Source organism: Papio anubis, chromosome 9 (genome assembly GCF_008728515.1).
Source record: "Papio anubis isolate 15944 chromosome 9, Panubis1.0, whole genome shotgun sequence".
NCBI classification, from domain to species: Eukaryota; Metazoa; Chordata; class Mammalia; order Primates; family Cercopithecidae; genus Papio; species Papio anubis.
The window spans coordinates 123,328,327-123,354,767 of NC_044984.1; the positions used below are offsets into that span (position 1 = coordinate 123,328,327).

Consider the following 26,441-nt stretch of genomic DNA (forward strand, 5'->3'; position numbering starts at 1 on the left):
CAAGGTGGTCAGGCACAGCTTGGTTTTATACATTTTAGGGAGACATGAGACATCAATCAATATATGTAGGAAGTACAGTGGTGCGTTCTGGAAAGGCGGGACAACTGGAAGCAAAGGCAGGAAGACTCAAAGTGGGGAGGGGTCTTCCAGGTCACGGTCACAGGTAGGTGACAGACAAAAGGTTGCATTCTTTTGAGTTTCTGATTGGCCTTTCCCAAGGAGGCCAGATACACATTTATCTCAGTGAGCGGAGGGGTGACTTGGAATAGAATGGGAGGCAGGTTTGCCCTTAGCAGTTCCCAGCTTGACTTTTCCCTTTAGCTTAGTGATCTGGGGTCCCAAGATATTTTCCTTTCACACCACCTAATCATAATAGCACACACGTGTGCCCGTGTGTGTGCATTACAATAAGAAAAGGCATTAAAACACGTTGGGGTAACCTTGGGGATCTTTTATTACAGGTTTTCTTATTGCTGTTGTTCTTACACTCTGCAAATTCATTACCTTTAGATTCCTGTAGTTGGTAACACACTGCCTTATGGAAGGAAAATAATTCTGTTTACAAGAAACAACATTGAATGAATCCATCTTACAGTATTATCATTAGTATTATTCATTGCATTGTTATTAAAGCAAACACTGATTTCTATTTCGGGGGGTTATTGATCGAGGTTAGTGGGCAGGAAAGCGGCATGAATCACATTCCTTGTCCAATACAATATAGCACACTTTTCTGTAAAAGAAAGTATTGAACCTGTCTAGCTTTATAATGAGTATTTCATTTTTTTTTTTTTTTTTTTTTTTTTTGAGACGGAGTCTCGCTCTGTCGCCCAGGCTGGAGTACAGTGGCCGGATCTCAGCTCACTGCAAGCTCCGCCTCCTGGGTTCACGCCATTCTCCTGCCTCAGCCTCCCAAGTAGCTGGGACCACAGGCGCCCGCCACCTCGCCCGGCTAATTTTTTTTTGTATTTTTTAGTAGAGACGGGGTTTCACCGTGTTAGCCAGCATGGTCTGGATCTCCTGACCTCGTGATCCGCCCGTCTCGGCCTCCCAAAGTGCTGGGATTACAGGCTTGAGCCACCGCGCCCGGCCGAGTATTTCATTTTTAATCAAATGATTTTAAATAGTTATATTTTTCCTATAGGGTCTATTTTTGAAGTTTTTTTAGTATTAAATTTTTTTTTCTATGTAATATAGTATTTGAACTTACTTTAGCTTCAGCTTTTTGGCTTACACGTATTATAATGTAATAAGTACTTGATAATTATGTTATCAATATCAAAATTAAATGAAGAGTATTTGAAACCGATGGAAATTGGTGAAGGATCATCCAGGTACATATTAGAAGAAAATATTGTTGGCCAGGCACGGTGGGTGGCTCACACCTGTAATCCCAGCAGTTTGAGAGGCCAAGGTGGGTGGATCACTGCGGCCAGGAGTTTGAGACCAGCCTGGGCAACATGGGGAAACTCTGTCTTCACTAAAAATACAAAAATGGTGGCGGATGCCTGTAATCCCAACTACTTAGGAGGCTGAGGCAGGAGAATCACTTGAACCTGGGGAGGCAGAGGTTGCAGTGAGCTGAGATCTCGCCACTGCACTCCAGCCTGGGTGAAAGAGGGAGAATCTGTCTCAAAAAAAAAAAAAAAAAAAAAAAGAAAGAAAGAAAGAAAAGAAATAATTATTGTCAAGCAAATGAGCAAGAGAGTTTGTATAAAATGAAACACCTAAAAAATAGTGTCATAAATAGGAAATACATAGCACACAATAGGTTAAACAAGGTGAATTTGCTGTTTTGTATGCATAAAATGGCTGAATATTGGTAGTTTCGTAATTTTTTTTTTTGAGACGGAGTCTTCACTCTGTCGCCCAGCCTGGAGTGCAGTGGCACGATCTCGGCTCACTGCAAGCTCCGCCTCCCGGGTTCACGCCATTCTCCTGCCTCAGCCTCCCGAGTAGCTGGGGCTACAGGCTCCCGCCACCTCGCCTGGCTAATTTTTTGTATTTTTGGTAGAGATGGGGTCTCACCGTGTTAGCCAGGATGGTCTCGATCTCCTGACCTCGTGATCCGCCCGCCTCGGCCTCCCAAAGTGCTGGGATTACAGGCGTGAACCATCACGCCCGGCCAGTTTTCACAAGTTTTAAGCTGTAGATATTTAAGCCCAAAGATATTTTTTACAAAAAAAATCACATGTGAAAGTGAGTAAATCTATTTCAAAATGGCAATGTTCAACTGAAAGTGCAAAAATGGTAGCTTTATGTTTGTCATAAGAAATGTGTTTTTTTAAAATTTAATTTAATTTCATTATTTTTTGAAGACAGTCTTGCTTTGTCCCCCAGGCTGGAGTGCAGTGGTGCGATCTCAGCTCACTGCAGCCTCCACCTCCTGGGTTCAAGCGATTCGCCTTCCTCAGCCTCCTCAGTAGCTGGGACTACAGGTGTGCACCACCACGCCTGGCTAATTTTTGTATTTTCAGTGAAGATGGAGTTTCCCTGTGTTGGCCAGGCTGGTCTCGAACTCCTGACCACAGTGATCTGCCTGCCTCAGCTTCCCAAAGGGTTAGGATGACAGGCATGAGCCACTGCACCCCACCCATTGTTCAATTCTTAAGTTTCTCGGTTTCCAATGTTCCCGGCAAAGGAAGGTTTATACACTCCCCTGAAGGGCCCATTGTCAGGCAATTGTTATTTAGCTACTTTTCTTTCTTTTTTATCTTATTTTCACAGGATAAAGTTTATTACCCCAGACACAGTTTCCTTGCACCCCTTGTTAGTTTTCAGAGCAAATGGAGAGCTTCTCATAACTGAGGCCAGCAGAACAACCCGTGCTGGGCTCCAGCCTCCTTCCGCGTCAGCACTGTGTAGCGCTTGGATTATGAAAGTGAGCCTTGGTGGGAAGTCCAGCGTGATCTCCTGTCGTCCGTCTTTCCTTCTTCCTTCAGTAGGGGACCTGCAATGGAATGTGCCTAGACTGGTGACAGGGTTGTAGAGGAGGCAGAAAGGAAGGCTTGGGGCAGACAGAGGCAGGGGAAGCAGGGCCTTCTGGAGGAAGAATCTGCCGTATCTGGGTCCTGCTACAGGGAAGGAATCGTCCTTTCCTGATTCTTGTCTGCAGTAATTATTCCTGCGGTATTTGCCTGATGATGATTTTTCCATTCGCACTGCATCTTGTTTATTAACTGGAATTCTACCTTACGGAAGACTTTCCCCTTTTATCCCATTTACTTATTTATTTATTTGTTATTCAGTATGGACTCGTGGGGGCCGGGTGTGGTGGCTCATGCCTGTAATTCCAGCACTTTTGGAGGCTGAGTTGGGTGGATCACTTGAGGCCAGGAGTTCGAGACCAGCCTGGCCAACACGGTGAAACCCCATCTCTACTAAAAATGAAAAAAAAAAAAAAAAAAAAAATTGAAAGAAAGAAAGAAAAAAAAAATATTAGTCGTGCCTGTAATGCTAACTACTCAGGAGTCTGAGACAGGAGAGTTGCTTAAACCCAGGAGGCGGAGGTTACAGAGAGTTGAGATTGCGCCACTGCACTCCAACCTGGGTGACAGAGCGAGACTCCATCTCAAAAAATATACCTATATATATGTATATAAAATATATATATTTATAAAATATATTTTTATAAAAATATAAAATATAAATTATATTTATATTTATAATTTATATTTAAAGTATATAAAATAAAAATATGAAATATATTTATAAAAAAATATAAAAACATGGACTCATGGATATTTATTTTATTTTCCTTTACAGGTTATCTGTTACTCTTTTTGTTTATTTGGTTGCTCAAATTGTCCCAGATTTGCCCACAGGAGATGCTTTGAGCTGATGCCTGAGTTCTTTTGACATGCTCTCATCATTCATCATTTTCTGAGCACTTTTCTACTTTCTGGTATCATAAAATGTTCATGATTCATCTCCTGTCTACCTTGTCCTACTTCTGGAAATGGCTATTTCTCAAAGGAGTCCTTAGTCCTTTATAATTTTTTTTGTCTTTTTAGAGAATACTATTTAGAAACTAAGCTCTGTGCTTATTGCTTACTCAGTGTCATTTCTTGTAAGCCCTCTTAGAGCTTGGAAATGTATGTATGTATATATGCACATATATGGCTATATGTATTTTTATTTCATCACTAGAAATGTGGTTCTCATTATTTGACATAGGTATGAAGCTTAAGGTTTGTGTTAGGCATCCAAATGGAGGTATGAAGTAGGTAGAAGTCTGGGCAAGTTAGGGGAGGGGTCGGGAGTTTGTTGGTCAATATACAGATGCTGTTTTTTTTTTTTTTTTCGAGACGGAGTCTCGCTCTGTCACCCAGGCTGGAGTGCAATGGCATGATCTCGACTCACCGCAACCTCCGCCTCCCACGTTCAAGCTATTCTCCTGCCTCAGCCTTCTGAGTAGCTGGGATTACAGGCATGCACCACCACACCAGGCTAATTTTGTAATTTTGATAGAGACAAGGTTTCTCCATGTTGGTCAGACTGGTCTCAAACTCCCGACCTCAGGTGATCCACCCGCCTTGGCCTCCCAAAGTGCTGAGATTACAGGCGTGAGCCACCGCATCCAGCCTTACAGATGCTATTGAAAACTGAAAACTGGTGAGATCACCAAGGGAGTAAGTGCAGATAGAGAAGAGAAGCCCAAGAACGGAGTCTTGGAGTAGCCCATTTTTGAGAAATCAGAAAGAGGAATTAGTGAGACTGAGACTGAGTGGCCAGAAAGATGAAATGGAATGGTGGGGTGGAAACCAATGAAGAAGCATTCCAAGGAGGAAGGAGGGAGCATATGTGTCTGTTGCTATTGATAGGTCAAGTAACACGAAGACTGAGGATGGAACCATTTAGCTTACCAACATGGAGGTCATTAGTGACCTTGAGCGCAATTTCAATGGTGCAGTCAGGGGAGTTGCCTGGAGTGGTTTAAATGAGAAGAGAAGCATTGGAGATGTTGAGTCAAGGTAACATTGGGGCTTTTCTTGTCAAGGAGAAAAGAGAAAAAGGACAATAATTGAAGCAGGGACTGTGGGATTAAGACAGTCGTTTTTAAGATAAGAGAAATAATAGCATTTTTATAATGAGTAGAGGGGAAAATAATGATGTGGGAGAAAGGTAGGAGGATGTATATTATCTACAGGAAGTCTTGAAAGATTGAAAGTCCTGACTTTATAAAATGTTTTGTTAAAAATTTTCTTTTTAACTAAAAAAAGTCTGTCCCAATGCAATGTAGACAGTTTGGAAAGTAACGCCGGGTGCGGTGGCTTATGCCTGTAATCCCAGCACTTTGGGAGGCCAAGGCGGGTGGACCACGAGGTCAGGAGATCGAGACCATCCTGGCTAACACGGTGAAACCCCGTCTCTACTAAAAATACAAAAAATTAGCCGGGTGTGGTGGTGGGCACTATAGTCCCAGCTACTCGGGAGGCTGAGGCAGGAGAATCACTTGAACCCGGGAGGCAGAGGTTGCAGCGAGTCGAGATCATGCCACTGCACTCCAGCCTGGGCTACACAGCGAGATTCCATTTCCAAAAAAAAAGAAAGTTTGGAAAGTACTGAAGAAGCCAGGGAAAAGCAAATTACCTAATTTCTTTGTACTTTATGTGTACTTTAACCATGACTAGCTTTTTGGTAGGTGATCTTTAAATTACTTTTATTTGTATGATTGTGACTGTATTTTCATTGTTATTATTATTTTTGAAAATTTGGGCTGAATGACACGTACTCTATATATATACGTATATATGTGTGTGTGTGTGTGTGTGTGTGTGTATATATATATATAAATTTTTTTGAGACAGAGTCTTGCTCTCTCGCCAGACTGGAGTGCAGTGGCGCGATCTTGGCTCACTGCAGCCTCTGCCTCCCGGGTTCAAGCGATCCCCCTGCGTCAGCCTCCTGAATAGCTGGGATTACAGGCATGCACCACCACATCCAGCTACATTTTTGATAATTTTAAGGTTCCAAACATGGTTTGAATGGCTGGGTAGAATTCTATCATAAATTCTGTAACCGATTCTTTGAGATTGGGCATTTATATCTTTATTAGACACAACACCACAGGGAACAACCTGTTTCTGTCTTTGTGTAGTTGTCTGATTCTGTCTTTAGGTTGAATTCATGGAGGTAGAATTGCAAGGTCTAACGATATGAACATGTGAATATATTGATGCAGTTTCTCAAATTTCTCTTCAGAAAGAATATTTGCATTTTAATTCACCAAGTGGGTGTATGTTTTCATTTTCTCACCTTTGTCAACACTGGGCATTTTTGTTTTTAAAACTGCCAGTCTTATATGTGATGCAATTCTTTCCTATTGTTCTAATTAGATTTATTTTGTTATTAGAGAAATTTTACTTTTCTTCACATTTTATGGTCCCTTGTATTTGCTCTCATGTGAATGTCCCGTTTTTCCCATCCCTTTTTTTCCCCTGGGATATTTGGCTTCCTTGTTAATTTTGAAGAGCTCCCAACTAAGGATAGTGTCCTTCTTTTCTCCATGTCAATTGCACGCATTTCTTCCACATTAATTTGTGGTATTTCAGTAGTCTTTTAATTTTAATATAATCAAAGCTTTTTTATCTTTAGAATTAATTTCATAACTTTTTTCTTTCTCCTTTTCATACCCTGCCTGTGGTATCCAATAATGTCCTATCTTTTAATGCTCAGAAAACCTTTCCCAGGCTGAGGCCAGTTGCTTGGTCACTTTTATCATTCCAGACTCCTCTTGTCGTCTTACCTTTTTTTTACTTAGCTTCTGAACCACCTTTTTAGATATGTGATATAAGGTAGGAAACTAACTTTTTCCATGTACTGAACCACTTCTCTGGCTTCGTGCTATGTCAAATTCTTTTTTTTTTTTTTTTGAGACGGAGTCTGGCTCTGTCGCCCAGGCTGGAGTGCAGTGGTGCGATCTCGGCTCACTGCAAGCTCTGGCTCCCAGGTACACGCCATTCTCCTGCCTCAGCCTCCTGAGTAGCTGGGACTACAGGCTCATGCCACCACGCCCGGCTAATTTTTTGTATTTTTAGTAGAGACAGGGTTTCACCGTGTTAGCCAGGATGGTCTCAGTCTCCTGACCTTGTGATCTACCTGCCTCGGCCTCCCAAAGTGCTGGAATTACAGGCGTGAGCCACCGCGCCCAGCCTATGCTATGTCAAATTCTTAAATGTATTTGAGTCTGTTTCTGGCCTTGTATTTGGTTTTGATCTTTCTATCTTTTCTTCACTGCCAACACTGTTTTAATTTTTATATTTTTAATATATTTTGATATCTGTTAATACAAGTCTCATCTTTGAATTCTTCTTCTTCTTCCTCCTCGTCCTCCTCCTTCTTCTTCCTTCTTCCTTCTTCCTTTCTTCTTTCTTCTTCCTCTGTCACCCCAGCTGGAGTGCAGTGGCGCAATCATGGCTCACTGCAGCCTTGACATCCCAGGCTCAAGTGTTCCTCCTGCCTCAGCCTCCCAAGTAGCTGGGACTACAGTGTGCTCAACCATGTCTGGCTAATTATAAAAACTTCTTTCCTGTAGAGATGGGGGTCTCCCTGTGTTGCCCAGGCTGGTCTTGAATACCTGGGCTCAAGTGATCTTCCTGCCTCAGCCTCCCAAAGTATTGGGATTACAAGTGTGAGGCACTGTGCCTGGCCTGAATTCTTCTTTATCAAAATATTCTTGATTGTTTGTCACCCAATTATATGTATAGGTAAACTTTAAAATTATTTTGTCGAATTTCAATGGAAGTTCACTTGTGGATTTTGTCTGAATTATTGATTTTGTCATGTAATTTGATAACAATGGATGTTTCGGTAGTATTGGAGCTTCCCATCTAAGAATGGGCTCCACATTTCCATGGAAAAGTATCTCTTAATACTCCTGCACTTCATGGCAAACATAAAGTTAATAAATAGATTACCTTTATATTCTTAGTTTTGAGGGCCCTTGTGCATTTCCTGAAGAAGCAATTGAAAGGAGGGAGATGATAACATTGAGCACCCATGTGCACTCAGTAAATTGTAATTGTGTCCCCATAGTCTCCCCTTGGCAGAGTTAGTGGAGTGGACAGGCTGCCCTTGAATGTTCAGGGTGGATTAGTCAAGCAAGTTCCTTGCTTCTCTCCTGCATCTTGATTTCTTGCTTTTGCTTTTATCCCTGCCTCTCTGAACTTGCGTGGAAGGAAGAGAAAAAAACAGGAAGTTTTAAGCTTCGTTTGGTTTACTTCTTGCATATACAACTTTTTTTGATGTGAGTTGAGATTAAACCTAATGGCCAATGACCACAAGTAATAAAGATTGATTGCATTTTAAATTTAGTGTCTTACCTTGTCTCTCATAATTTGTTCCAAAGAGCTGTTTCCTAGTTCTTTTAATTGAATTCTGGCCTAATTGTTTCTATTATTTTTGTTCATTTACTAGATTTGCTGTCGCTTTCACAGAGTCAATGAAGGAAATGGCACAAGCGCAGTGGGTATGTGTTTATCTGGTGTTGTTATTTTGGTTGTGCTGATGAAATTGCAGAACTGGAGAACTGAAAGGCAGCCTTACTGAGCCGATAGTGTTCCCATGGATGGTGCCTGTTGTGGCCACAATAGTGTGTTGTTTCCCATAGATTGATTTTGTGTGTGTAGATATTTGTCCCTGATATTTTTTGATGTTGCTATTGAATGACAAAAATAGCCCAGTAATGTGTTGTCTGTGTTTCTTTGTTGTTGTTTTGTTTTGTTTTGTTTTTTGAGATGGAGTCTCGCTCTGTCACCCAGGCTGGAATGCAATGGCACGACCTCAGCTCACTGCAACCTCCACCTCCCGGGTTTAAGCAATTCTCCTGCCTTAGCCTCCTGAGTAGCTGGGATTGCAGGTGCGCATCACCACGCCCAGCTAATTTTTTTGTATTTTTAGTAGAGATGGGGTTTCACCACGTTGGTCAGGCTGGTCTCGAACTACTGACCTCAAATGATCTGCCCGCCTCAGCCTCCCAAAGTGCTGGGATCACAGGCTTGAGCCACCGAACCTGGCCCTGTTTTCTTCTGTGTTCTCAGATCGGGTGATTTATCAGCTGCAGCGTAAATGTTGCGGCAACCTTGTATACATGAGAGTAACCATCGCTTAGGTGACAGAGGTAGTGTCCTGGGTTGGACCGTTTATTAGAAGAGCTTTAAACAGACAAGAGTTTGTAGATCCATAAGTTAATTCATTTATTGACTTTTTATTCATGATGACTCAGAGGGCAGGTATATGAGCTGGTGGGAGCCTAACTGAATTCTCAGTAAGGAGCTATGTGAACGCACCGTACCGCTGGTGCCTGCAAAACTAAAGAAAAAAGCCAAAGGTCAGGTTCCCTTTGGTGGGCGAGGTTGCTGTCTCTGGCGGTGGGAACTGCACTGAGCCTGCTCCACCAGTGCTGTTAGGGCTTGTGCTGCGCCAGTTAATCCACTGTGCACTGTGTGGATGCCCTGATCATTTGCAGGCTGTGCCCTTTCTTTATAGAATTGCAACTTGCAAAATGGTGGTACTTGGGAACTGCTGCATTGGGACAAGGGCAGAACCCAGTCATCTGTGGTCTCTTCCGAAAGCTCAGGATGCTAGACATCTGTGAATGTAAAGTTGCACATGCCCCGACTGTGCATAGTCTTACTCTTTATGTCAGACTTTTCCCAGGCAGAGCATGGAGATTGTATTTCCTAGTGCAATTTAATGACTTGTCAATCTCAGTATTAGAAAACCCAACAGGCATCCTGGTTTCCAGTTTTATTGTAGTACTTTTTTTTTTTTTTTTTGAGATAGAGTCTCACGCTGTCACCCAGGCTAGAGTGCAACGGTGCTATCTCAGTTCACTGCAACCTCTGCCCCCCGGGTCCAAGCGATTCTCCTGCCTCAGCCTCCTGAGTGACTGGGACTACAGGCATGCACCACCATATCAGGCTAATTTTTGTATTTTTAGTAGAGACACGGTTTCACCATGTAGGCCAGGCTGGTGTCAAATGCCTGACCTCAAGTGATCCACCCACCTCAGCCTCCCAAAATGTTGGGGCTACAGGCGTGAGCCACTGCACCCGGCCTACCTGTTGGACTATCTGTCTGGCTTCTTAAGGTAGTTTTCAAACCAGTGGTTACCAAAATGGGGTCCCTGGACCTCTGAGGTTCCCTGGGACTCTTTCAGGGCCTCCACCAAGTCAAGCCTTTTCTAAATAATAATGCGAAGCCTTTTCTTTTGGCTTTTCTCATGGTGTAAAACGCCATGATGAGTAAAAGTGCTGCTGCCTGAATACTAATAAAGGCAGGAGGCCCATCTGTGCTAATATTCACTGATTAGTCACCGCCACCCACTTAAGCCAATTTCACTTAAAAATGTCCTTGATGAAAAAATGCAAATTATTAGCTTTTCATATATTAACCTTTGAATACATGTTGTTATTATATTTTTAGTAGAGACAGGGTTTTGCCTTCTTGGCCAAGCTGGTCTTGAACTCCTGACCTTGTGATCTGCCTGTCTTGGCTTCCCAAAGTGCTGGGATTACAGGTGTGAGCCACCGCGCCCAGTCCCTCTTTTTTTTTTTTTTTTTGTTAAGAGATAGGCTCTCACTCTGTTACCCAGGCTGGAGTACAATGGTGCAATCACAGCTTACTGGAGCCTCGAACACCTGGGCTCAAGCCGTCCTTCCACCTCGGCCTCCCAAAATGCTGAGATGACAGGCATGAGCCACTCCACTGTATGTGGCCAAATTTGAATTTTCAAGTAAAGATTAGAATTTTGGAAAGCCAGCATGAGGTTGTTGGTTTCCCAATATCTGAAGATTTTCCTGACAAGATCCGTGGTTGTACTAACAAATGTGACTTTTTTGGATGTTGTATAATGAAATGTTTAAACGTTTGAAAGATCTACATGACTCAGTGAGCCAGTATGTTTTAAATGACCAATATGTGACCCATAGAATCAGGTATAGGTGAAAGATCAGTTCAAAGTACCAGGTAGACTAATGGACTTTAATATAACTGAGTATAAAACGTTCCCTAATGCAGCTAAACTTTAAGAAATTGCCACTTGTTGAGTTTGGGTCCAGCGTCCAAGAATAATGCCTACAGTGGTGTGAAAGGCTATCAAAATACTCTTTCTTTTCCTACTACCTGTCTGCAAGATATAGGATGTTCTTTATAAACCTCAACCAAAACAACATGTTGCAACAAATTATATGAAACAGCAAACATGAGAACCCAACTGTGTTGGTTAAGACAGATATTAAAGAAATAATTGCCAGGCGCGGTGGCTCACACCTGTAATCCCAGCACTTTGGGAGGCTGAGGTGGGCGGATCACCTGAGGTCAAGAGTTCAAGACCAGCCTGGCCGGCATGACGAAACCCTGTCTCTACTGAAAACACAGAAAATTAGCTGAGCATGGTGATGTGCACCTGCAGTCCCAGCTACTCAGGAGGTTGAGGCAACAGAATTGCTTGAACCCGGGAGGCTGAGGTTGAAGTGAGCAGAGATGGCGCCACTGCAAGACTCTGTCTCATTAAAAAAAAAAAAAAAAAAAAAAAAAAAGATTTTACCTGTGGAAGCATGCTCCTTCTCCATGAATTCACTGCCCTTTTCTCTAACTTGTCAGCCTTCAATGTCATCCTCCGCCACAAATCCTTCCTTGACCCTCCAGAATTGGCATAGATGAATTCCCTTCCTCTGTCAGTTACCTTTTGCTGCTTAACAAACCAGTTGCCTTAAACACACAGGGTGGCCTCACTTCCATGCCTGGACCTTAGCTGGGATGGTGGGGACCCCTGAGGCCTGTCTTCACGGTGTCTGTCATCCTGTTTTAGGCTCAGCAGGAGGAGAGAACAAGCCCCAACCCACAAGCACATTCCGGGCCTCTGCCTGTGATAGGCTTGCCTCCTTCCCATTGACCAAAGCAACTCAACGGGTGGAGATACGGTCCCTACCTCCTAAAGAGAGGATCTTTAATGCTGCCTCACTAAAAGGGTGCGGATGCAGGGTGGGGAAGAATTGATGGCCTCTGTTACCATCTGCCACACTTCCTGTTTGTCTCTAATGAGTGTAGCCTGTTTTATTTCCTTCCCTGTGCTTCTCAAGCGGTGAGCTTCTTGAGGAAGGGACATGATATAGTCACTCGTGCATCCTTGGAGAAGAGTATACTGTCTCATGCCCAGTGAATATCCATTAAATTGATTGATTAGGAATGACTCCTCCTTTAGAACCTTTTTATTTATTTATTTATTTATTTATTTATTTATTTATTTTTGAGATGGAATCTTGCTCTTTCACCCAGGGTGAAGTGCAGTGGTGCAATCTCAGCTCACTGCAACCTCCGCCTCTTGAGTTCAAGCTATTCTCCTGGTTCAGACTCTCAAGTAGCTGGGATTACAGGTGTGCACCACCATGCCTGACTAATTTTTTTTTTGTATTTTTAGTAGATACGGGGTTTCACCATGTTGGCCAGGCTGGTCTCGAACTCCTAACCTTGTGATCTGCCCGTCTTGGCCTCCCAAAATGCTGGGATTAGAGGCATGAACCATTGCGCTCAGGCAGAACTTTTTTTTTTTTTTTTGAGATGGAGTCTTGCTCTGTTGCCCAGGCTGGAGGGCAGTGGCACAGTCTAGGCTCACTGCAACCTTCGCCTCCCATGTTCAAGCGATTCTCCTGCCTCAGCCTCCTGAGTAGCTGGGATCACAGGCGCCCACCATCCTGCCCAGCTAATTTTTGTATTTTTATTAGAGAGCAGGTTTCACCATGTTGGCCAGGCTGGTCTCAAACCCCTGACCTTGTAATCCACCCGCCTTGACCTCCCAAAGTGCTGGGATTACAGGCATGAGCCACCGCACCTGGCCAGAACTTTTTATTAAAGAAATTTTCAGGCATACATAAAAGTAGAAAGAATAGTAGAGTGAGCCCTTAGGTGCCCACCACCCAGTTTACTATTCCTTGATTCTTACTCTACTTCCTCCTGAATACACACACACACTTATACTCACCTACACACACACATACAGTGTTTTCTAGAATAATTTGAAAAATCACAAGTATCATGCCGTTTCACCTATAATTAGGTGCCATTTTACCTGTAAATGTACTTCGATAAAGACTTTTTTTAAAAAACATAAACACCATGGTACAGGTAACTTTTATATTGGCAGACCACAGTCAGTAAGGAAGAAATAAAGAGGGGTTTAAGAGTGTTCATACAACCTAATGTTTTTATCAGTACAGTTTGGAAGAAATCATGGAAAAGAGTTTGGATGGGGAAAAGGAGAGGAATTGAATCATTTAGTTCCAGATGTATTGAATTAGAGACAAATATTGGACTCAGAGGGGAATAGAGCTGAGAATGTAGGACTGTCCTCAGAGGAGGGCACAATTAGGGACACAGACGTGTGAGTCACTGGTGTCCAGGTGATGGTTAAAGCATGTAAACAGTCTTTTTTTTTTTCTTTTTTTTTGAGACAGAGTCTTGCTCTGTCACCCAGGCTGGAGTGCAGTAGCATGATCTCGGCTCACTGCAACCTCTGCCTCCGGGGTTCAATCAATTCTCCTGCCTCAGCCTCCCAAGTAGCTGGGATTATAGGTGCTTGGTGGACCACCACACCCAGCTAATTTTTGTATTTTGAATAGAGATGGGGTTTCACCATGTTGGCCAGGCTGGTCTTGAACTCCCAACCTCAGGCGATCCACCCGCCTTGGCCTCCCAAAGTTCTGGGATTACAGGTGACTGCCACCATGCCCGGCTAATTTTTGTATTTTTAATAGAGACTGGGTTTTACCATGTTGGCCAGGCTGGTCTCTAACTCCTGACCTCTAGTGATCTGCCCACCTCGGCCTCCCAAAATGCTGGAATTACAGGCATGAGCCACTGTGCCTGGCCCATTTCCCACCCTAAACAAACCCTCGGCTGTCAGGTATCACACCACTGACGCCGCTTCCCAGAAGGTAAGGGGCAGATCATGCCTCTCTTTGGTCAAGGTCAAATTTCCTAGTACACACTCACTATATTCCAAAACATTATCTCAACATGTCATCAATATGAAAGTTACTAGTGACATATTTTACCTTTTTTTTGTATGAAGTCTTTGAAATCTGGAGTGTATTTTACACTCACAGTACATCTTAATTCAAACCGGCTGCTTTACAGGTGTCCTGGATCAGCCGCCTGTGGCGGGGGCTGTTGTGTGCTCAGGGCAGCTCTGTTTCAGGATTTCTGAAACACTTACTCACACGGTATCTGACCGTGGAGGACACATGAACAGACACGTGCCAAATGAGGGTTCATTTGTAACCCGTGAGTGAACTTCAGCCCCCAGGGGTGCTCTTACGGATACACTGTCTTGGGAGCTACCTGTCTCTGACCCTTCACAAATTAGTTTGATTGGATTTCAATAAAGATGGTTTTATCTCTTTTAATTTGAAATGCCTTTGTTTATGCTCAGGTCATTATTTTTTAGTGTGTTTATATCAGCCTTAATTTGACATTGTACCTACTTTGTAAAATATACAATCCTAGTGGGCTCCTCACCAGGTCAGCATGCTACGCTGTTAATGCCTAGTGCACGTGATCAACGTAGGTCATGGTTTGGGTTATGGCATTACTGTGTTGGTTTGTGATATTATAATATATCTTTTAAGTGTTTTTTTTTTTCTTTATTAAAGGGGTCTCACTCTGTTGCCCAGGCTGGGTGGAGTACAGGGGCATGATCATGGCTCACTGCAGCCCCAAACTCGTGGGCTCAAACGATCCTCTCCCCTCAGCCTCCTGAGTAGCTGGGACTACAGGCCCATGCCACCACACCTGGCTGAAATTTTTACTTTTTTTTTTTTTTGTAGAGATGAGGTCTCACTGTGTTGCCCAGGCTGCTTTTGAACTCCTGGCCTCAAGTAGTTCTCCTGCTTCAGCCTCCTAAAATGCTAGGATTACAGGCGTGAGCCTCTGTGCTGGCCAGTTTCTGATATTATAATATTGATTTGACATTTTCAAGAATTTGATTCACTTCACATTTCTGATCCTGAGATATATGCTGTGGAAAGTTTGAAAATATCTTATGTAGGATTTTGATTTCTTGCTACAATATGTAATAGATATTCAGGATGCAAACTTGAGTACTTCTAGTTCTAATCCACATTTAGAGTGCTTTGTCTAAATTCATCAGCATTTCACCAGAAAATGTAAAATTTTCACCAAAAAGAAAAAAACACCCACAAACAAACGTACATCTTAATGGAAGCTTCTACCAGGAGAAGCAATGATTATGGTTTAATATGTCTCCATTGGGTTCAAAACCCCTCATGTCTGTTTTCATACTCTTTTCCTAATAAGCATTCTTCTAAGAGGACATGTAATCTAAACTCAAATATTTATTTATGAGCTATATTTTTAAAATCCTGTTTAAGTAAATATTGCTTGAAGCAGTTATCAAATTCAACAACAACAAAAAAGCACAGTGCCATTCATAATGGCCCATCAATATGCTTTGCAAGCATGGAGCTAAGTTTTCAGGTGTTATCTTTAGAGTGAGGTTTTTCTTTTTTTTTTTTTTTTTTTTTTTTTTTTTTTTTTTTTTTTTTTTTTTTTCTGGAAACTTTGAGTTACCACCTTCTGGGGCCTAATTTATCTACTTTGCCTTGGCACTTGTTAAAGAAAAGTAACTTCTGGAAGTTGTTGTATTAGGCAATACCTAAAGTGTAATTTTACTTTGTGTACATTGACTCATCAAAATTCTTTTGGAAATTAAAATATAGAAGGCAAGACAGATCTCATTGGCTGTCACACGTGCAGTTCCTGTACAGGTGAGCTCCACAAGTCAGCTCAGATGTTAGCGCTGGCCTAATCGGAATGAGCTGCGTGTCGACTTATCCCTGAAGTCTGCAGTAGAAGCATGTTGTCTTCTGAGCTACTTATTACTTCTCTCTCTTCCCGCATGGCCCATTGCTTTGTGTCTGATTACCTCAGAAAGTCATCTTGGTAGCAGCTGAAACTACACAGCCCACACCTTTCATTAGAGTTTCCACCCTCCTGGAAACATAAAAACGCACTGAGCACATGGGCTTCGCCTCTAGAATTCCTCGTTTCTGTGCCAGCCCTCTCACCTCTGCAGGAGAAGCTCCAGGCATTGGTCATGTCCCAGGAAGCTAATCCTTTTTAATAGCTTCTATGAAGCTGAGCCTTCATTGGAGATTTCTGGATGGAACTGCAAATGTTCTTTACATCTGTGTGGGGTTTTTTTGTTTCCCGCCACGTGAGATCCCTGGGAACTGAGAAGTTTTAAAGGAACTTAAAAGTATGAAAAACGCATCCATTCCAGACCATAGATCTTGAGTTTACTTTTTCCATGACCCGGGGCTCAAATGTGTGGTACCATCACAAGAATTGTTTCTAATTCATTAAATTGCCAAGGCAGAGCATGGTAGGGGAATCTTCTGAATAAAACGAACAATCCTTCTGAGTTGTTTACTCCATACATTTAATTGTTTTAAAAAACGAAAATCTTCTCTGGAAATTTCCTGTTGGTGTTCCTGTTTCTTGAGTCGCCCCACTAGATTGGGTGCCACACTCTCATCCTTTGATTTTGTGAAGGGTCACGGGTTGTTCTTTTAAATTTATTTAACTATTTATTTTTTTTAGACGAGTGTTGCTCTGTCTCCCATGCTGGAGTGCAGTGGCGCGATCTCAGCTCACTGCAGCCTCCGAAAATCCTGAGATTCGCGGTGTGAGTCCCTGCGCCTGGCTGGATTTTGTTAATTTCATCTCTATGCCTGCTCATGTTGGACCTGACAGAATCCTATCCCAGTCTAGTTTTAACATTTGTTTCTCATCTCACCCATGTATATTCTTTTTTTTTTTTTGGAAAAATTGTTTTACCCAAGGGAAGACTGGCAGTTCAGCTAGGTGCTACTGGGCTCTGTATGGTGGCTGGTGTTTCTGTGGGACAGGGAGGACAACAGGAAGGAAAATAAACACAATAAGTCCAAGCGTCATTCCACTGGGTTTCGATACTGGCTTTGCAGCCAGTCTTCCATTTCTGACCTGTGCCATCCATCTGTGATGAAGCAGGACACCAGCGCATCTTCCTCATGTTCCAGAATCCCAACTCTTGAAAACCTCTTTCTTTGTTGTTAAAATGTTGTGAAGTGTTAGTGCCTGGACATTTTTTTTTCTAGGAAAAATGATTACTTCCTAGTAAAAAAAGAAAAGAAATGGAAAATCGTTCTTTATCTGGTTCCATTGCAGGAGTTCAGTGGCAAGGTTGAATCTCCCCACACACACCTCCCCTTCCTTTTGAATATTTTTTCTTTTTTAATGCACGATAACAGATTTCTAAGGGAAAAGAGTAGAGGGAGGAAAAAAGACACCGTGACCTTGAAAAGTGTCCAGTTTCTATGTGTTTTGTGGCATAAATCTATTTTGTAACTTTATGTGTATGGGCCATCATGTCTTTTAAGCGATTTGTAATCGTTTCAGAAGTAGTTTTAACAAAGCCACAATCTGCAGTTGTATTATAATTTCAGAACAAAAACTATTATTTTTGCCATCTGTAGAGCATAAAATTGTGCCTATATTTCAAAAATAATCTATTGTGGTTTCCATTTGCAGAAAGTTTAATTTTAGAAGGTGAATCTCTGGCTTATATGTAGTCAAAGAATGGGAAGTTCTTTGGTTGATGTTATTCCAGCATGAAAAGGCATCAGTTAGCCCTTGGGTCTGTTAGAAGTCCATCTATTTATAGGTATCTGTCCTATAGGATCCTGGCTTTTTACATCCAATAATGAGCCAAAGAGGTAGCAGTTGCTGATAAACACACCTCGGTGTTTGCCGTTGTGTGCACTGATGACCTTATCTGCAAGGCAGACCTTATCTGCAAGGCAGGACTTTGACTCGTGTTATTTCAAGGCAGATAGAACAATAATAAATATTGAGCAAAGAAAGCTAATTTGTATTTGTTATACTTTCATACAGAAAATGGTTTTCAAAATCAATGTAAGCCAATTGGCTTTTGCCAGATTTCTTTCATTGCAATGATTAAAAATAACTCAGGTCTAGACTTCCGTTATACTGCAACTCTATTTCCTCTGTTTGCCTGGATGAGATCTGAAAATACCATTTATGAAATACTTTTCAATTGATTTTAGAAAAACGATGCTCAGAGATGTGGGAAGATCAGCAGATAAGTCCAGAAATCTTCACATTCAGTCAATTCCTTCTGCTTACAGAGCTGAGATACAAGTTTAACTCAATTTTTTTTTTTTTTTTTTTTGGTGGAGAAAGGAGATTCTTGACAGGAACATTTTGAGTTTATGTATTGCTAATTGCAGAGCATATTTCCAGTGAAAATAGTGACAAAAACTTTATGTTGCCTCCCCTTATATTTATCTAGGATTCTGCTGAATCTGTTATTGTCAAACACTTACATTAACTTGAAAGTTACATGCCATGGTGTTCTATTGTGAGTGCTTTACCATCCCTCTTCCAGATGTTGCCAGGCAAGTGTTTTGGACACAGGGTTGTTTCAGGAAAAAATACTCCGAGCCTCCACTACACTCAAGTAACAGCAATTCCAGCTTTCCAGGGAAATTATAATTCAGCAAAAGGAATAGTTTAGGGCTCTGAACTGCAACTTCTAATTTCAGTGGTTGCCATTAGCCTTTTTTTTCCATTAAAGTTAATGTCTTTTTTAACTGGTAGAGAAGAGGTTTTTGAAACTCTCTCGTAAAGGTTTACTATTTTAAGGGCATTTGGAATACCACGCATATCCACTTGCATGGTGAAGTGGGGAGGAGAGGCAAGATTTCTGGAGGATTGAGATGCTTCCTGTAGTTAAATACAAAATGTGATGATAAGGACAAAACCAATGCCACACCAAGCCTTGTGTGTACCCACCACCTTCTTTATTTTTTTTTTTTTTAAATTTTTGAGGCAGAGTCTCACTCTGTCACTTAGTCTGGAGTGCAATGGCACAATCTTGGCTCACTGCAACCTCCGCCTCCCGGGTTCAAGCGATTCTCCTGCCGCAGCCTCCCAAGTAGCTGGGACTACAGATGCCTGCCACCACACCTGGCTACTTTTTGTATTTTTAGTAGAGACAGGGTTTTACCATTTTGCCCAGACTGGTCTTGACCTCCTGACCTCAAATGATTTGCCTGCCCCAGCCTCCCAAAGTGCTGGGATTATATGGGTGAGCCACTGTGCCTGGTCATGCCACCCACCTGTTGCCTGGCTGCTGCCTCTGCCAAACCTTTCCAGGCTTGGGGGGGCCAGTCTCCTTCCTGTTGATTGACTCGCCCTTGGCAGGGCTGCTTCACCCTTGACTTGTGTCCCAAAATGTAAAACTAACATGGGGACAACGTCCAACGTGGACCAGCATACCCCATGCAGTGTCGAGGGCTCCCTGGTACCCTAAAGACCACACTGTATCCCTACACTGAGAAAGGACAGGGGTGTGACTTCTGTGACCTCCAGGGATCTAGCTAGTTCAGTCATTTCATGCGTTGATCAGGCTTATGTCACATGACAAAAAGACATCCATTTTTGGACTCTTTCACCAAAATGACAGCCCATTTTTGATCACTTGAGAGAAAGCGTCCTTGGCATGGACTTGCTCCACCAGCTGTTCCAGAGAGGGTCTCACTCTGCTCCTGCCTCCACCTTTCCATCTAAACGTCATCTTAAAAATATTCCTGCCACTGTTTCAAAATGAACTGGAGAAATGGATGGTATTTCTAGTAGTTTTGTGACATTCTGCCAGAAAACACGGCAAGGAATAGTAAGTTGATATCTTGGTACAAATACCCAAATCAGTCATGCAAGGGCCGCCTTTTCCTTGGTGCCAGGGAGGCCTTTGGGGAGGCCCTTACCAGACACTTTCCATCCGGCTGTCCTCCCTTGTCTGGAAGGATCTGCCTCCTAGGGCCTGTCTTTGGTTTTCCAACATATTGGCAGCTCCTCCTTCTCCTCCTACTCCTTTCTTCATCTTTTCTGGGGGTGGTGGAAGTACTCTTCGCCTCAGGGTTGCATAAGTCATACCGTGCTTCCGCAGGCCTCCACCTCCACGCTGCGGCAGGAGCTGCTTCAGCTGGGCCGGCACTGGCATGCTCTCTGGCTGAACCTCAGTAATGTCTCCACTAACACAGCAAGCATAACATTGCAAAATTGCATTAGGCCTCATTTAAGAGACTCTTTTTGTGTGTGCTTCTTACCTGATAGAGGCTGTATTTTTAATGGCAAAACCTATTAAAAGCAGAAGTAACGCTTTGCTCTTAGAGAGTGGTAAGTCTGTGAGCAGCTGTGTAGATGATTCTCAGTGATGTTTTCCAGGATGGCTTTTTTTGTTAATGACCTTCATTTTATTTCTAAAAAGCAGTTGTCATGCACTCTCCAATGTACTTCTCTTTTCTTTCTCCCCTCCTTTCAAAAGCCGCATGCTAAGGGTAAGATCTACGTCCAGAGTCAAGGTAAGCATTTTCAAATATTTATTTACCTATGTACAGGGATAGAGAATGAATAAATAGATGTATATTTATATGTGATAAATATATATATTTAAAAGAATACGTTTGCACCCTTAAGAGACATATATTGAGATGTTTATGAAGGAGATAATATGATTTCTGAGATTTACTTAAAAATAATCAGTGAAATGGCTACTTTTTTTTTTTTTCTTTTTTGAGACAAGGTCTGGTGTAGTCGTGCGATCTCGGCTTACTGCAACCTCTGCCTCCTGGGTTCAAGCGATTCTCTAGCCTCAGACCCCCAAGTAGCTGGGACTACAGGCGTGAGCCACCATGCCCAGCTAAATTTTTTTTGTATTCTTTGTAGAAACGGGGTTTCACCATGTTGCCAGATTGGTCTTGAACTCCTGGGCTCAAGCAGTCTGCCTGAGAATGGCTACATTGTTATGATTTTTCTAACATTAGAATAAAAGATAAACAGGAGAAATTATAAAATAATGATTTAAAATGCAGATCACTTAACATTTTCCACCAGTAGAAGTACGATATACTCCATCGGCAGCATGTTTGGGAAAAACAAACCAAACCAAAGGCAGGGCTTCTGTTTCGGCTGACTTGAGTTGGGGGACCTGGAACTCTTCTCCCTTCATCCTCCCCCTTCCTCCCTGCCCAGTCCTACCCCTATGGTGGCATCCGAAGCCCTTCATCAAACCCTCTGAGGTTTAAACACTGTTTTTTGTTTTTGTTTTTGTTTTTTTTGAGATGGAGTCTCATTCTGTTGCCCAGGCTGGAGTGCAGTGGCGCAATCTTGGTTCACTTCAACCTCTGCCTCCTGGGTTCAAGCAACTGTCCTGCCTCAGCCTCCCGAGTAGCTGGGACTACAGGTGCCCCCCAGCACGCCCAGCTAATTTTTGTACATTTTGTAGAGACAGGGTTTTACCGTGTTGGCCAGGCTGATCTGGAACTCCTGACCTCAGGTGATGCGCCTGCCTCGGCCTCCCGAATTGCTGGGATTCCAGGTGTGAGCCACTGTGCCTGGCCTCTCTAAACAGAGTCTGTAAACCACTGTACTACACGATAGAAATAATGGAAAGCCTAGATCCATGGAAGAAAGTGTAATTCGCCCCAAGCCCAGGTTAGAACAGGTGCAGATGCTGAGGCCAGGCATTCGTGCCTCCTGAGGACTTCCATGGTGCTCAGGCGCACCTTAGTGAGGCATGCCATCCTGCCATCACTGTGTCCTTGCTGCACTGGCCTCAGTGACATTTTTAGCAGGTGCAGCAGGAAAGACCGGGGCTCTGAGGCAGTGCGTAGGTTTGAACACAGCGTCTACCACCTCCACCCTGCGCATTTTGAAGCCCGTTTAACCTCTTGGAACCTCAGTGTCCAGCTGGATAAACTGGAGGAACCAGTCTGCTCAGTGGGCCTTTAAGGGCTACAGTGGAGTATGGAAAGTGCCTACATGCAGTCGGAGCCCAGGGCTGGCTTGAAGCGGATGCTCGTCAAATAGCCGTTGTCAGTATCATTCAGTGTGAATAATGATTATGCAGGTGGATTTTAGAGGTGGTTAGATGACTTGATTTACTTACGTTTTATAAAATTTCAAAATGTTTCTGTTACCAAGATAACGTGTTAGATATTACCTCTGGATTTTCTAAATTGTAAAATATTTGTTTTTTTTCAGCAAAAATTAAATGTAACTTCTCTCTGAGAAAGTAATAGCCAACAGACCATCAGGCATGAGTTGGTGAGGGTTGAGAGTGAGGATTTTAAAGGGAGGTATAATTTTCACATGGAGCTTAGTTGACAGTGTGTTTGAAACCTGTCACTTCCTGGCGTTTTTAAGGAACTTATGGTTTGTCTAACCCAGTTTGGGCCTGTCATGGATCCTGGGGCTGAAAGGGGTGGGTCTTTTCTCATGTGGAATCCATGGGGTCTTTTTAACCCTCCCGTGCTGAAGGATTCATGGGACTTCAGTGACGCACTCAGAGCATCGAGTGGCTTTATAAAAACCAGCTGGTACCATTATTTAAACTTCAACACAAGTGGGCCGTGCATGGTGGCTTACACCTGTAATCCCAGCACTTTGGAAGGCTGAGGCGGGTGGACCACTCGAGGTCAGGGGTTCGAGACCAGCCTGGCCAACATGGCGAAACCCTGTCTCTACTGAAAATACAAAAATTAGCCGGGTGTGGCAGCGGGTGCCTATAATCCCAGCTACTCCGGAGGCTGAGGCAGGAGAATCGCTTCAACCCGGGAGGAGGAGGTTGCAGTGAGCTGACACTGTGGCACTGCACTGCAGCCTGGGCGACAGAGCGAGACTCCGTCTCAAAATGATAATAATAATAGTAATAATAATAATAAGCCTCAACACAAAATAACTGGTTGCATTTCAGCAATCGCATCAAAGTGAATTTGCCCTTTTTTTTGTTTCTTTGACCCAGGAATTGCAACAACACCAAACGCCGCTTTTAACTGGAATACCTTTCTTCAACGCTCCGGTGAGATATGAGATCTTCTTAGAGGATTTTGAGGAAGTGCATCTTGTCAGTTACTTTCAGGAGCTTGTGACGTTCGTGTGGTTTTGAAAAAGTGGTTGTCAGGGAGAACAAGGTTGATTTCCCTCTGTCTATGACTTCATGAGTAGTTTTACCCTTTGAGGAACAGCAGGGCTAGAAAGCCAGAGAGACAGGGGCTCCGGCCCTTTCTGATGCTGTTTTTAGCACCTGCTTCCCAAATTTTCAGTACCATTTCCTGTGACATTTGTTCTTTACGAGAATAACAACCTCATGTGTTCATTTTATTTTACTTTACTAATTACACACATAATTAAATTACCCTTGTAGAAAAATGAGAAAATACCAGAATATGCAACACTTTTTTTGTTTTGTTTTTCTTTTTGAGACGGAGTCTCGTTCTGTTGCCCAGGCTGGAGTGCAGTGGTGTGATCTAGACCCACTGCAGCCTCTACCTCCCGGGTTCAAGCGATTCTCCTGCCTCAGCCTCCTAAGAAGCTGGGACTACAGGCGTGCGCCACCACGCCCGGCTAATTTTTGTATTTTTAATGGAGACGGGGTTTTGCTGTATTGGCCAGGCTGGTCTCGAACTCCTGATCAGGTGATCCACCCACCTTGGCCTCCCAAAGTGCTGGGATTATAGGCATGAGCCACCGGGCCTGGCCAAAAAATGCAACAAAAATTTAAATCACTTGAAATTTCATCACCAAAAAGGAACTGCTATTAATGTTTGATGTGATCTTTCTCAACAATTTACATGTAAATAATGATTTTTAAAAGACAAAATCAAGCTTCACTTACTACTCTAACCTGCCTTCTTTGCTCATTATGTCAATAGAATAGAGTGAACTCGCCCTTTTTTAAAAAAAAATCTGAAGTTTCTATCTAGTGAAATGAAGAGATCTCAAGTACAAAATTAGGTAAATGTTTGACAAATGTATATACCCATGTGACAAATACCCTAATCAAGACAGGTAACATTTCCACCAGGCAAGAAAGTTCTCTCATGCCATCTTCCATATTTAATTTCTGTCTCTTTATAGGTGACTCCTAGTCTAGTTTTTCTTATCTTAGATTAGTTTTGCCTGTTCTTGAACTTCATCTAAGTGGAGTCCTGCATTAAATAATTTTTTGTATCTGGCTTTCTTTGTTCAACTAGTGTTTTTGAGATTTATCCCTATTGTGTGTATCTGTAGTCCTTTTCTTCTTAGTATTCTATTTTGGAATGGTGTATTCCATTCCATATATCACAAATTGTTTGTCTCTTCTTCTGTTGATGAACTTTTAGCTTGTTTGCCATTTTTAACCATTACAAATACATTTACTATGAATGTGCTTGTGCAAGGTTTTTTGGTGACCTACGTTTTCACTTCTCTTGGATAAATGCCTCTAAGTCAAATAGCTTGACTGTATGATTAACATTATAAAAAAAAATCCAAACAGTTCTCCAAGGTGTGCCATCTTACGCTTCAGCAGAACCTGGCAAGAGCTTCAGTTACTCCACGTTCTCGCCCACCGGTAGAGTAGACAGTCTTTTCAATTTTAGTTGTTCTAGGGAGATAATGAAATGGTGTCTCATTGTCATTCTTCTGAGTTTCATTTCCCCGATGATTAATTTTGTTCAGCACCTTTTTATGTGCACGTTGGCCATTCATGTATCTTGTTTGGTGAGTGTCTAGCCAATTGTATGTGTGTCTTTTAATTATTGGTTTGTAGAACTTCCTTATATTCTAGGTCCAAACCTTTTGTCAGATAAATATATCGTTAATATTTTCTCCCATTCTCTGGCTTATATTTTCTCCTGCTTAACCATGTCTTTTGAAGAACAGAAGAGGTTTAAATTTTATTGAAGTCTAGTTTACCAGACTTTTTCTTTGATGGTTAGTGCTTTTGAGTCCTGTCTAGAAAATCTTGACCTACCCTAAGGTCACAAAGATGCTTTTCTTTCTTTTTTAAATGTCTTTAGAAGCTTGAGTGCTGTAGCTCTTTCATTTAGGATTACAAATCCATCTGAAATTACTATTTGTGTGTTATATGAGGTAGGAATCTTTTTTTTTTCTTTCTTTCTTAACAATATCCAGATGGTTCTGGCGTCATTTATTGGAAATGTTTTTCTTTGCCCATTGAATTGCTCTGGTGCCTTCGTTGAAAGTCAGTTTACTGTATGTGGCGTTCCACTATCTATGCCTGTCTTTATTCCAATACCATGCTGTTTTGTTGCTATAGGTTAATAGTAAGTCTAGAAACCAAGTAGTGTTAGTCAATAACTTTGTTTCAAAATTATTTTAGCTATCCTAGGTTTTTTGCATATCAATTTAAATTTTGGGCTCAACTTGTCAATTTCTGTAAAATCCTATTACATTGAACCTCCACCTCCCAGGTTCAAGCGATTCTCCTGCCTCAGCCTCCCGAGTAGCTAGGATTACAGGCATGCCCCATCACACGCGGCTAATTTTCTGTAATTTTTGGAGAGGGGGGGTTTCACCGTGTTGGTTGGCCAGGCTGGTCTTGAACTCCTGACCTCAAGTAATCCATCTGCCTCAGCTTCCCAAAGTGCTGGGATTACAGGTATGAGCCACCTCGCCTGGCCTCATGCTGCAAACTTCTAAGAAAAGACTGAAGATGCAAAATCAGTTCTCTGCCCTCAGCCTACAGAAAGACGCCCCAAGTCTGTTTTCATGCTAAAGACTTGAAACAAGAAGACATACATGCAGCCAAAAAACATATGAAAAAAGCTCGTCATCCACTGATCATGAGAGAAATGCAAATCAGAACCACAATGAGAACATCGCACGTCGGTCAGATGGCGATTATTAAGAAGCCACGAAACAACAGATGCTGGCGAGCTTGTGGAGAAATAAGAATGCTTTTACTCTGTTGGTGGGAATGTAAATTAGTTCAACCATTTTGGAAGACAGTGTGGCAATTCCACAAAGATACCATTTGACCCAGCAATCCCATTACTGGGTATATACCCAAAGGAATATAATCATTCTGTTATAAAGATACATGCACATGTATGTTCACTGCAGCACTATTCACAATAGCAAAGACATGGAATCAACTCAAATGCCCATCAATGATAGACTGGATAAAGAAAATGTGGTACATAGACACCATGGAATACTATGCAGCCATAAAAAGGAACAAGATCATGTCCTTTGCAGAAACATGGATGAAGCTGGAAGCCATTATCCTCAGCACACTAAGGCAGGAACAGAAAACCAAACACCGCATGGTCTCACTTATAAGCAGGAGCTGAACAGTGAGAACACATGGACACAGGGAGGGGAACAACACACACTGGGGCCTGTCAGGGGAGGGTGGGGGTGGGGGCGTCGGGAGAGCATCAGGAAAACTAGCTAATGCATGCGGGGCTTGATACCTAGGTGATAGGATGATAGATGCAGCAAACCACCATGGCACACGTATACCTACGCAATAAACCTGGACATCCTGCACATGTATCCCGGAACTTAAA

At 42.5% G+C, this 26,441-nt stretch overlaps 1 protein-coding gene across 8 annotated transcripts in view; it reads left to right on the forward strand.

Moving 5' to 3' along the window:
* Positions 1–26,441, forward strand: part of GLT1D1 (glycosyltransferase 1 domain containing 1) — a 128,682-nt gene that overhangs the window by 33,816 nt on the left and 68,425 nt on the right. For 2 of the 8 annotated variants that reach the window (XM_009182048.2, XM_009182050.4), the window contains 4 exons: positions 8,419–8,470; positions 15,741–15,788; positions 20,411–20,447; positions 22,889–22,945. The exons of 3 other annotated variants lie outside the window; for them this stretch is intronic. In XM_009182048.2, coding sequence (XP_009180312.1) covers positions 8,419–8,470; positions 15,741–15,788; positions 20,411–20,447; positions 22,889–22,945 — 194 coding nt within the window. The remainder of the gene's footprint in view (positions 1–8,418; positions 8,471–15,740; positions 15,789–20,410; positions 20,448–22,888; positions 22,946–26,441) is intronic. 3 more of the 8 variants (XM_003907383.3, XM_031650927.1, XR_004176251.1) reach the window with 2 other exon arrangements.